The 13,084-nt window shown below is 39.8% G+C and overlaps 1 protein-coding gene across 4 annotated transcripts in view; it reads right to left on the reverse strand.

Annotated features, from left to right (window-relative positions):
* The window catches only part of MYO3A (myosin IIIA), a 241,796-nt gene that overhangs the window by 41,577 nt on the left and 187,135 nt on the right, over positions 1-13,084 (reverse strand). For all 4 annotated transcript variants that reach the window (XM_059183893.1, XM_059183895.1, XM_059183894.1 and 1 more), the window contains 3 exons: positions 6,841-6,952; positions 4,110-4,272; positions 2,379-2,502 (listed from right to left, as the gene is read on the reverse strand). In XM_059183893.1, the coding sequence (XP_059039876.1) occupies positions 2,379-2,502; positions 4,110-4,272; positions 6,841-6,952 (399 nt within the window). The remainder of the gene's footprint in view (positions 1-2,378; positions 2,503-4,109; positions 4,273-6,840; positions 6,953-13,084) is intronic.

Raw genomic sequence — 13,084 nt, forward strand, 5'->3', positions numbered from 1 at the left:
ACTTACTGAATGGGAGAAAATATGTGCAACTCATATATCTGATAAAGGGTTAATATCCAAAATATATAAAGAACTCATGCAACTCAACAGCAAAAAAATAACCTGATTTAAAAATGGGTAGAGGATCTGAGCAGATGTTATTCAAAGAAGATATGAAAATGGCCACCAGGTGCATGAAAAGGGGCTCAACATTACTAATAACCCAGAAAAATACAAATCAAAATCTTGATGAGATGTCACCTTATACCTGTGAGAATGGCTATTATCATAAAACACAAAAGAAAACACGTACTGGTGAAAATGTGAAGAAAAGAGAGTGCTTATGCAATGAGAATGCTGCATGTCAGTGGGAATGTACATTGGTGCCATTATAGGAAATAATATGGAGGTTCCTCAAAAAAACTAAATAGCAATACCAGCAATCCGACTTCTGGCACTATATCCAAAGGAAACAATGATCTCAAAGAGATCTCTGCACTTCCATGTTCATTGCAGTATTTCTCACAAAAACCAAGAGCTGGAAATAACCCAAGTGTCCATTAATGGATGAATGGGTAAAGAAGTTACGGTATATGTATACAATGGAGTATTATTCAGCTACGAGAAAGAAGGAAATCCCGTCTTTCTTGATAACATGGATGAAATAAACCAGACAGGGAAGAAAAATACTGCATGGTATCACTTATGTGTGGAATCTGAGAAACAAAAACAAAACAAAAAAAGAAACAGAGTTTTGGCTGTGAAAGGGTTAAGTGGGGGAAAAAGGGAGAGTTTGGTAAAAGGATAGAGCCTTCCAGCTATTTGATGAGTAGGAGTAATCACTGTTCAGTAGAACTGAATTTTGCTAAGGGAGTACAACTGAAATGTTCTCACCAAAAAAGCATCAAAGAGAACTATGTAAGGTGATGGATGAAGTAATGAATTAAATGGGGAAATCCTGCCACAGTGTATATGTATATGAAATCATCATGATGCACACTTTAAATATAATTTTATATGTAAATAATTTATAATTTTATGTGTAAATCATAAATTTTCTATGTAAATACCTCAGTGGAGTGGAAATTTTTAAAAAGATGAACTAGTTCTTGGGATCTAGTGTACAGCGTGGTGGCTCTTGATGATCCTGTATAATGGACTTGAAAGTTGCTAAGGGAGGTGTTCTTACCACACACAGTTGTAACTACCGAGGTGAGGGAAATGTTAACTAACTTCACTGTGGTAATTATTTTACAGTATATACATGCATCAAATCATCATGTTGTACACCTTAAACTAACCCAATGTTACATGCCAATTCAATCCCAGTAAATTCGGAAAAAAAAAAAAAAAAAGACAAGGGGCCTGGGATTGGGGCTGGAATGACCTCTGTCTCTTATAGAGAGATACAACATAGGCATCTTTCGATCAATTCAAGTTTTATCAATGAGGCAAAATCTACATATTTATATCCCTTCGCCTTAATCCCCACCGAGACCCTCCACGACCCTACTGTACCCTTTGCATATCTTTACAGTAGAGTTAACTCGTGTTTCTAGAATCATGCACTTATTGGTTATATTTCTTTTCCATGACTCTGTGAGCAACTTTTAGGACCAGGGTTTTGTCTTAATTATCTATGTGTCCCCACAGCTTAGCATAAAGCCTTCTGTATGAATGAATTCGGGTGGATCTACTAATACGCACGTAGAAATATGATATGGAGGTTCAAGAGAAGAAAGAGCCCAGGGCCATGTTTTGAAGATTGGATTACGGTTTAGGAATTAATGGCATATTGGATATTTGGGCCATGGGAATGAATGAGAGAGCCCAGAGATGAGGATATTTAGATGTGAAGGAGGATTTAAACATGGGGAGAAGAGGAGGAATGAGCAACGGATACTTAGAATTAGGAGCAGAAATGTAGAGAGAAGTCTGGCAGAAGCCTAGGAAGAGAAAAGCTGGGGAAGGAAAGGGCGATCATCAGGGAGAAATGCCAGTGAACTTCCCAATAGGATGAAGAACACAAGAGCGGCCACTGGGTGTTCACTGACATTTTTTTTTTTTTTAAAGATTTTATTTATTTATTTGACAGAGAGAAATCACAAGTAGATGGAGAGGCAGGCAGAGAGAGAGAGAGAGAGAGAGAGGGAAGCAGGCTCCCTGCCGAGCAGAGAGCCGGATGCGGGACTCAATCCCAGGACCCTGAGATCATGACCTGAGCCGAAGGCAGCGGCTTAACCCACTGAGCCACCCAGGCGCCCCGTGTTCACTGACATTTAATGGTTCAGTATTCGGACCTGATTAGGTGCAAGAAAGACTGTGAACTTTATATTGACTTCACAGATTTGGAAAAAATGTAGAATGTCAAAATGGCATAAGAATGAACATCATTATACCTTTTATTTTCAAAGCTTTTCTTGTAGTCAAATTCCTCACCATAGGTTTGAATGGTTGTTACTGCTGTGTTTTTCATGTTAACATTTTCTTTTCTTTGTTTCCTGACTAGATGTCCTCTTGCAGCTGAAACACATAAGGTGGGGAGCAGTGCTGATTAGAATAAAGACAAAGACACATTACTTAAGTAATAGAAACACTTTTTTTTTTTTGACCATCTATGTCAAAGAGGAAAATTAAAGACTCCAAATAGAACATGTTCATTGAAAATACTGTTCATTAAAAAGTATTGTTCATTAACTAGATTCTTCTAGATGATAAGCTATAGTAAGAAAATAACCAAGGCACCTTTTGTATTAAGGGGAGTCTGGGGATGAAACTGAAATGAAAGAGATTGGATAAGCTGATGAGAAAGACAAAATGTATTCATTTGCTTAAAATCTGCTGATAACTACTTTGGCTATTTATGGGAGAAAGTCCCTATCTAAGTGTGATGTTTTGGACTTTTGGGGCAATTATCCTTGGAGCCAGATACATTTCAGAATTCAGATTTAAACTTTTTTATTTTATAAAGGTAATTCAAAGCAAATAATATACATTCTGTAATGTTCCCCATGCCAGTGAAGCATTCCATAATTAAAACCATGATTATTTCTCCGGGAAAACTGTATTTTACCATGGGCGATGAATAAAGGGCTATAAATATTAGGTCACATTTCACTGCTAGATGAGGTATGATAAACCTTTTCTTTAGTGTTTTACAAGTTTTGGAATTGAGGATAAAGAATTTGACTCCAAATTATAGGGATTTGCATTTTGATGTTTCAGTGAGAAGTTAAGGGCTTTAAAATCCCCAAAGACATGAACCATTATGAACGGACAGACCTGCGACTAGAACATGAATCTTTCAAATGTTAGTCAACGATTCTGCCCGACATGTCTGTATTCTCCAGAAGGCAGGCTGCAAATCCATGGTGGATTAGAGAATTGATTTAGTGGGCCAAACCTCATGTCTAAAAATGAAGTGAAATAAACCAGAATAGAAAACATCAGAGTGCCTCGCTTGTAGTAGGAGTGTGTATCAGGCTGCAGAATAAAATACGGTTTTTACTATGGAAAAACCGTATTTTTTTTTTTAATTTTTACTATGGAAGTCCAATATTTACTGTATTAAACCATGCCAGGCTCTATGGTTAGTTTCTCCTAGGAAAAATGGAAAGTGAAATCTAAAGCCCACTGAAACATTTTAATAAAAACATGTGAAGTAAGATTATAAATATTATTTCCCTAGAGTTAACAGAAAGAAATGGATGACCTTTAACAAAATGAGATTTAATCAAGTGGTCAAAAATTAGGGCAAGTGTAACCTTTGGAATAAAGTAGGAAAAATATTATTGTCCAAGGGATGTAATAATATGATTCCTGTAATTTGTAATTAATTCGATCACTTGTTGTATCTTGCACAATAGGTCAACTGTGTTTCACTGATGCTTGACAGAAAATTGAAAAATTGAATTATTTTATCTAAAACAAAGCCTTCAAATATTAAAAGTGCCCATCATGAAAACAATCTGATTTAGATGTGGCATAGAGAAAATATCAACATGACAGAGTCTGGAATGAAACACAAAAGCTACATAAAAATGGAGGTTTGTATATATGATTAGATTTTATGTCCATCCCCAAATGTAACATTACGTTTTATTACATCGGGAGACCACCTAAGTGATTACCTGACTGTATTACTATAGCACTCTCTTTCCTTTTCTCCTGTATTTTTTGGTATCTTCTTGAATCCAAGAATCCTCTGACACAGGCTTGAATCAAAATAAGCTTGTCAATGGCTTCCTTTCGCATTAAATTTAACTGTTCCACATGGTAATATTTCAGGAATACCTTAGAAGAATTAAAATAAAATACAAATAAAATCAATGACACACAAATGTGAACATGTCATGTGCTACGCTTTGCAGAACAGACTGTATTCTGACTCTTTTTAGATTTTGGACATCACTGCCTTTCGCTTCTTTGGCCTGGATTTTGCTATAACATTATGGATTTCTATTCTTGAAGGAAATCTCTGTTGGAGAAGGAATACTGTCTAGCAATCGTACGGTTATTTGCAACAGGTTTTGTGGAATGGGCAAGTAAGCATGGAGGGTGTTCAGCTCTTTGACTGAAGTTTTAGCATCATATATTTGGAGCAAAGCTAATTTTTGCGTTTCTTAAAAACTGTATTTCCCAAAGTTAAAAAATCTTACAAACCTAGTTGCAAGATAGAGGACACTTACAGGTATAGTGATTCATCCTTCAAACCTTTATTGAGATCTGCTGTTATGTACTCATCTACTGGGGATACAGAGGTGAATAAGGCAGGGGTGCGGTCCCTCAGGGGCTCACAAGGGGAATAAGGCAGATCGATGGCCCCAGACGCAATTAACAACATTCTCACCAGACCAGTGGCCACCATCGAGAAAGGAGGGCTGATTTTTTCAATCACTGTATAACCAAAATGAATCAGAGAAATACAGGAGCCAGAGGCCTGGAATGGTTCTCATTTAAGCGTTTTCTTCCTCCTCCAGGAAATATGAATATTTTTTTTCTTTTAATATATTTACTAATAAAAGTCATCTAAAAGAGAGTCGATGGAACACACTAAGAGAGTTACTTCAATTCAAAAGTAAGAGCTGAGTCATGAGAACTGGAAACACGGGAAGCTAGTTCCATTACTTGAAACCTTGGCATCACAGGCAAACAGTCTAGCATTATAGGTTCTGATGGAATCCAGTTTTAATTTCTATGGGACTCTACGTGTTAATATATTTAGTCCATTCTACTGTTGACAATTGATTTAAAATTCAATCTGTTTAAAAAGGTCATCCTTTTATTTCTTCATTTATTTTGCACGGCATTAGAAATGTTTCTGTATTGAATACTTTTATCCGTCTTAATGAGTTGGAAAAGGTGAAGTGGAAAAAAACCAAATAGCTTTAAAATGCTACTTAAATACCAAGCAGAACTGGAACTGCAAAGGGCCTTTTTACAAGTTAGAACTCTGTTGGAAGTCAGGCATGTGTTTCAGACCATAAATCATGAGATTTCAGCCTGATGAAATTCATCATTGTGATCATCTCAAAGAAAATGGTGTAAATAGGGGTGCCTGGGTGGCTCAGGGGGTTAAAGCCTCTGCCTTTGGCTCAGGTCATGATCCCAGCGTCCTAGGATCGAGCCCCGCATCAGGCTCTCTGCTCCGTGGGGAGCCTGCTTCCTCCTCTCTCTCTGCCTACTTGTGATCTCTGTCAAATAAAAAAATAAAATCTTAAAAAAAAAAAAAAGAAAATGGTGTAAATAAAATACACATCTTTTTGGTGCTCAGCATCTCTCCTTACTCATTACTGAAGGAAAAATGGATTACTGAATACGTAGGGCATTCAGCCAAAGAGAAATATTTTTTAAATACCTTAAATTGTTACGGGAGTGACTTCTTACGTGAATATTGTGAAAATTCTCTCTGGCTTCTTCCACCCCAAGATAACAACTCATGTGGAAGTATGTTTCACTCTCTGTAGGTCTGTGGTAGGGCTGACCCTGGTTATTCTAGAGCGCTCAGTCTCTCAGTACTTCCTCTCTTAAGACTGGCTCTTTTCTCCACTGGCCCCCAGTGATACATTTAGTATAGCCCTGAGACCTGGTACCATCTTTCTTTGCTTACCTCCCCATTTTATCATGCTGGAGGGTATCTGAAAAGCCATCCTTTGCCCAAGACGCGACCTGTCTTACTTCCATATTCAAAATTTATTATTATTTTTTTACTTCATTCTTGAAGGGATTAAGTATATTAAGATCTCTCAGGTCTCAAGTTCAATACATAAACACACCGATCTCCAAATACATATGGCAAGTTTACTAACAATGGTGAATAGTTTGCTCCAGATAAATTTCAAGTTTACAGCAGATGCAGATTTGAGAATTAGGAAGAAAAAAATTAGATAATTGTAATTCAGATCATTATGATTCTCTGCAGAATATATTCTGTATATTATATGATATTAATATATATTAATGTATTCTGAATATTTACTGACTATATTTGGTGGTAATAAAATAAAATGTTCTGAATATTTACTGACTATATTTGGTGGTAATACAATAAAATGTGTCAGTATGTTTTTAGTACTATCTGAAATGAAGAATTTTTTTTGATTTTTTTTTTTTTATAAATTTTCAAGAGAAAATTTTCTTGGATTTCTTAAAAGAAACTTTTATAACAACAAAGTATTTCATTTTGCTGAAGAAAACCTTTATAGATTTATAAATTCTATCTATACTCCCTATTTTAAGCTAGAGATTTGGTAACACAAAAAAGCCATAAGATTTTCGAGCACTGTATAATGTTAGAATGCTCAGTAAAGCCAGCACAATCGTTAATTGTTTTTTTTCTTAAAAATTACATGAAAACATTACTTTTGTTTTTCCAAGAGCCCAATTATCCAGACCAGCTTTTTCCAAAATGGCGGCGCAGGAGTCGGGACTCACTGGGGGCTCTTCGTTCCATTTGTAGCAGAGAACATGGTACCTTCAAGTGGAAGAAAGGGCTGGTTAGCATTTCACAAGGTTTCCACACCTCAGTAGCCTGGTGGACACTCGACAACTCTGTGCAGGGAAGGAAGAGACTCCCATACTTAATGCAGGGGATCCTGCTGGCATTCTCAGAACTTGCAAGTAGACTGACAAAAATTCGGACCAGTCTGTTTGTGTACATTTGAGGACTGTTTTCTCAGTTTAGCGATTATGTTTCAACACTTACCACTGAAATCCCCCTACAAAACCCCCATCACTAAAAAAAAAAAAAAAAATTAGTTGAGTATTTTTTAAAAGATTTTTTATGGAGTCTTCTGGGTTTCCCACATATAGTATCATATCATCTGCAAAGAGTGATAATTTGACTCCTACACTGTTGGTGGGAATGCAAGCTGGTGCAACCGCTCTGGAAAACAGCATGGAGGTTCCTCAAAATGTTGAAAATAGAACTGCCCTATGGACCAGCAATTGCACTACTGGGTATTTACCCTAAAGATACAAACGTAGTGATCCGAAGGGGCACGTGCACCCAAATGTTTATAGCAGCAATGTTGAAAATAGAACTGCCCTATGACCCAGCAATTGCACTACTGGGTATTTACCCTAAAGATACAAACAATGTTGAAAATAGAACTGCAATAGATACAATTGCACTACTGAGTATTTACCCTAAAGATACAAACAATGTTGAAAATAGAACTGTAATAGATACAGCAATGTTGAAAATAGAACTGCCCTATGACCCAGCAATTGCACTAATGTTGAAAATAGAACTGCCCTGTGACCCAGCAATTGCACTACTGGGTATTTACCCGAAGGGCACGTGCACCCGAATGTTTATAGCAGCAATGTCCACAATAGCCAAACTATGGAAAGAACCTAGATGTCCATCAACAGATGAATGGATCAAGAAGATGTGGTATATATACACAATGGAATACTATGCAGCCATCAAAAGAAATGAAATCTTGCCATTTGCGACAACATGGATGGAACTAGAGCGTATCATGCTTAGCGAAATAAGTCAAGCGGAGAAAGACAACTATCATATGATCTCCCTGATATGAGGAAGTGGTGATGCAACATGGGGGCTTAAGTGGGTAGGAGAAGAATAAATGAAACAAGATGGGATTGGGAGGGAGACAAACCATAAGTGACTCTCAATCTCACAAAACAAACTGAGGGTTGCTGGGGGGTTGGGAGAAGGGGGGTGGGGTTATGGACATTGGGGAGGGTATGTGCTTTGGTGAGTGCTGTGAAGTGTGTAAATCTGGCGATTCACAGACCTGTACCCCTGGGGATAAAAATATATGTTTATAAAAAATAAAAAATTTAAAAAAAGATTTTTTTATCATTTATTTGACAGAGAGAGAGAAAGAGAGCGAGCACAAGCAGGGGGAATGGCAGGCAGAAGGAGAGGGAGAAGCAGACTCCCTGCTGAGCCGGGAGCCTGATGTAGGACTCCATCCTGGGACTCTGAGACAATGACCTGGGCTGAAAGCAGACCCTTAACTGACTGAGCCGCCAAACCTAGTTGAGTATTTTTAGAAAAGCAAACTTTTCCTGGGTACAAAAAGCAGAAGGATGGCAGTGGCAAGAAGCAGAGGGAAAGATTTTATTTTTTATTTTTTATTTTTTTACCTTCACAAAAATGTTGGAAGCTGATCTTAAAATTGGACGAAGGGCTTAATTCTCTGCAAACCTCCCGTCACTGTCTATATGCCTTTGATCACTGTATTTCCTTGAGTTACACTATGTCTCTCCCTGGACATTTTCTCTATTGGTTTAATACATATAGTTGAGGAAAGAAAGCAAGTAAAGACTTAATGTTAGAGAGAACTGAAATAGGCCCCAAGGTTTTCAAACCGACCAGGTGAATGAAAGGAAGAAAATCTGGTTTACCCTGGTCAACAATCTTGTGCAAAAAAAGGCCGCTTTCTACAGTTTTTAACACTCCCTTATTTTTATTTAATTTCTTGGTGCAAGATTAACCTGCCAGTCCAGAGGAGACAAAGCATTGAGTTTTGGTAGGTTCTGAATTTCAAAAGAGAGGTCATGGTGTGTGGAAGACTGGGGTAGCATGGTCAGGAGAGTTGAGTTCTGATATTGACTAATTATGTGTGTAAATTGAGACACACAAGGGAACCTCTTTATTAATTTCTTCATCTAAACATGAGCCCGTATATAAGACCTCTAAGAAGAACATATTCTAGCTCCACCAAAATGTCATCCTGTTAAATATGTGGATGAACCAGTTTCTGTTAGGCTCTTTGGAGAATTCTAACCTAGAATGGTCTAGAAAGACGTGATGATCATAGTTTTTGCTGCCTGTGTAAATAATCTTGGGGGGGGTGCCCATTAGTGGGTCCTTATCCTTCAGGTCTGCCAACTTGAGGACTAAATTTACTTGTGGACACCTTATGACTGAGGAGCTACTCTGTCCTCTCAGCCTCCCAACCAACTCCTGGATTTGCTTCTTTCCAGATCCAGCCAGGATCTTATGGCTCATCATATGAGCAACCCTTAGTGAGCTCCCTTTTCTATTTGTAGAGTGACAGCTATCCTTTTCTTATGTCTCCTGTTGAGTTGACAGGTGTTCAGAATGATTTGGAAGCTATCTAGCTGAATTCCTGGGACCAGATGAAACTAAGGTCTCCTACTCCTCCGCCATCTTGGACTCCTCTTCTCCTCTTGGTCTTTTGTTGCATGTGCTCTGCAAACATGCAAACCTGGACCCCCCAGTCATTGTTCTCTGCCTTCCTTCAGGCTTTGGAAACCTGCCAGGGAAAATCACTGTTCATTACCAGTGTTCTCCCCTATAAGCCTGCAGTTTCCTGAGTTAGCCCAACCCACAGAAACACCAGAATCCTGACTGGTGTCCATGACCAAGTTCCTCACTCAATCCTCACAAGTGTTTAATCTCTCCTGCCCTGTTATCCCCTCTCTGCACTGCTCTCAGCAGGTAAATGTGACTGCTAGTTTACCAGAGGCTTCCAGAGCCAAGCTCTACTGATCTCTTCCCCAGCTATAGATATGTTTGTCCACTCTTCCCTTCTTCTTCTTCTTCAGAGGAGATCTCCACCCTCCATCTGCCCATGTTCTAGATGCCACTTCCACCTTCTCTTCTCTTCTGTGTATTTTCAATCCCTTTTCTCTCTCCTGGCTCCTTCCATTTAGTACAAAACAAACCCTCTCCATGTGTCTCACCGGAAAGAATTCTCTGTCTCCTACTAGCTTTAGAGATCAGTTGAAAGATTGCTTAAAGTAACTCTCCATTTCTCCACTTCCCATCACTGCGTAGCTCCTGGAATCTGATTTAGTCACACAGTAAGGAGGGCTCTTACTCCAACACATAAGGCGTTTTAGAGATGAAATCTAAAGGGATGCCTTCCATCCTAATCCTAAGTGTTCTTTCTGTAGATTTGGATATCGTTGACACCTTTCTCTGGCTTGAGTGTCCCCACGACTGTATCCCATGTTATCCCTGGCTTCTTCTCACTGTTGGTCTCTTGCCAGGCGTCACGTTTAGACTTGCTGCACAAATGCTAGTGTTCTCCAATGTCTCGTCTCTTTTTAGCTCTCCCCACAGGGGGCTCGTCTACAGGCAGAGTTCTGACCATTCTCCAGTGGATGAGTCCTGAATCTTCCTCTTCTGCCTTTTTTTTTTTTTTTTAAATTTTTAAATTTTTAATTTCTTTTCAGTGTAACAGTATTCATTGTTTTTGCACTGCACCCAGTGCTCCATGCAATCTGTGCCCTCCCTAATACCCACCACCTGGTTCCCCCAACCTCCCACCCCCCGCCCCTTCAAAACCCTCAGATTGTTTTTCAGAGTCCATAATCTCTCATGGTTCACCTCCCCTTCCGATTTCCCTCAACTCCCTTCTCCTCTCCATCTCCCCATGTCCTCCATGCTATTTGTTATACTCCACAAATAAGTGAAACCATATGATAATTGACTCTCTCTGCTTGACTTATTTCACTCAGCATAATCTCTTCCAGTCCCGTCCATGTTGCTACAAAAGTTGGGTATTCATCCTTTCTGATGGAGGCATAATACTCCATAGTGTATATGGACCACACATCTCCTCTTCTGCCTTCTTTACACCAACTTGAAACACATCACCTCTGCCGGCCTGCTCTACACCTCCCTGCTCATCCCATGGACAACTCAGCAAGTCATCACCTTCCCTCTCCTCTGTTACTATCTACCTTTGTGAATGGTATCACCTCCTTTCCAAAGGCAATAAAGCTAGAAATCTGTGTGTCGTCCTACATTCTTGCTTATTCTCCACTCAGTGCATCCAACAAACTTAAAAAATGCTCTGAAATCCATTTCTTTCTGTCTATTCCTACTGCCATTGCTTGAACTTACTCATCATCTCCTCCCCTCCGGCCCTGTGTAATTGCCTTCCAACTGGTCATGTCCACCCTCCCCCAGCTCTGTCTGAACTGTCTTAATAAGATGAAAATCTGATCATGCCCTTTCCTGAATTGAAAGTCTCCAAAAATATCCCTAGTTCTAAGCCGTGATGTCAAAAACAGGTGCCTTCAAAGGCTGGGCACACAACGTATGTAATTTGGAGCACGGCAGAAATGTAGGAAATACAAAGGTCACACCTGCCAAAAAGCAGTCATTTAAAATGAGCTGCCATATACAAAGATGGGCATGAAATCACCCTCCTCCTCCGTATCCCTGACTGCTTTTCCAGTCTCACCTTTGGCTAGTTTCCATGGACAGCTCGAGGTCCAGTCATAAAAGCTATTTAAAATTATGCCAAAAGGCCATGTTTGCTCATGCCTCCTGCCTTTGTACGTGTTGTTCTCTCTGCCTGCATGTCCTTCATCCTCACCACTTGTTCCTTTATGGAAGACTCACGCTTTCGATATTCTAGAAACTCTCCCTAATGTATCTTTTTTGTTAAATTTCATTTTTTTTGTGTGTGTTCCAAGATTCATTGTGTTTATGCACCACACCCAGTGCTCCATGCAATAAGTGGCCTCCATAATACCCACCACCAGGCTCACCCAACCTCCCAACCCCTCCTCCCCTCCAAAATCCTCAATTTGTTTCTCAGAGTCCACAGCTCTCATGGTTTGTCTCCCCCTCCCTCATGTATCTTTGATGAATAGACTAACTGGGTTAACTGGCATTCTCTTTCCCTGGGTAAGACACATCGGCTGGGATCCATGGCACACCTGGAGCTCACGGGTAGCGGCACTCACTTGTGGGCTTGTGTGCTTCCCCTCCTGCTGGGTGAGCTGTGTTTGCTGCCAAACCTGTTTACGCCTGCACTTGAGGTGACATGATTCAAAAACATATTACATAAGGGCACCTGGGTGGCTCAGTGGGTTAAGTGTCTGTCTTTGGCTCAGGTCAGGTCCCAGGGTTCCTGGGATTGATCCTCTCATCAGGCTCCACGCTCTGTGGGAAGCCTGCTTCTCCCTCTCCCACTCCCCCTGCTTGTGTTCCCTCTCTCTCTATGTCTCTCTCTGTCAAATAAATAAGTCAAATCTTTTTTTTTTTTTTTAAGATTTTTATTTATTTATTTGACAGACAGAGATCCCAAGTAGGCAGAGAGGCAGGCAGAGAGAGAGAGGGAAGCAGGCTCCCCACTGAGCAGAGAGCCTGATGCAGGGCTCGATCCCAGGACCCTGGGATCATGACCTGAGCTGAAGGCAGAGGCTTTAACCCACTGAGCCACCTAGGCACCCAATAAGTAAAATCTTAAAAAGAAAATCCACTATTGTTTCATTCACTTGATAAATATTTATTGCGTACCTGCTATGTGCCAGGGACCCTTCTAAGTGCTGGAGATCCAGCAGTGAACACAACAGATGGGTACCCTTGTCCCTGGAGCTGACATGACATTGTATGGTAATGTACATAATTAGGTCCTTCTTCCCACAACTAGTCTGTGAGTTTCTTAATGTCAGAGGCTCTTTTGTTAATCTTTGGATGAAGATTGGGGTTAATCTTTTTTTTCAAGGGCTAGAACGTCAGGGGTGCTCAATTAAATGTCGGCTAAAGGACTAATGACCTGCCTCTGGGACTTGCTGGGTTAATAACCATCCAGACGGACCAGCTGCTATGGAGGAAAGTCCCCACATACCCCAACATACTTTC

This window comes from Mustela lutreola, chromosome 8 (genome assembly GCF_030435805.1).
Source record: "Mustela lutreola isolate mMusLut2 chromosome 8, mMusLut2.pri, whole genome shotgun sequence".
NCBI classification, from domain to species: Eukaryota; Metazoa; Chordata; class Mammalia; order Carnivora; family Mustelidae; genus Mustela; species Mustela lutreola.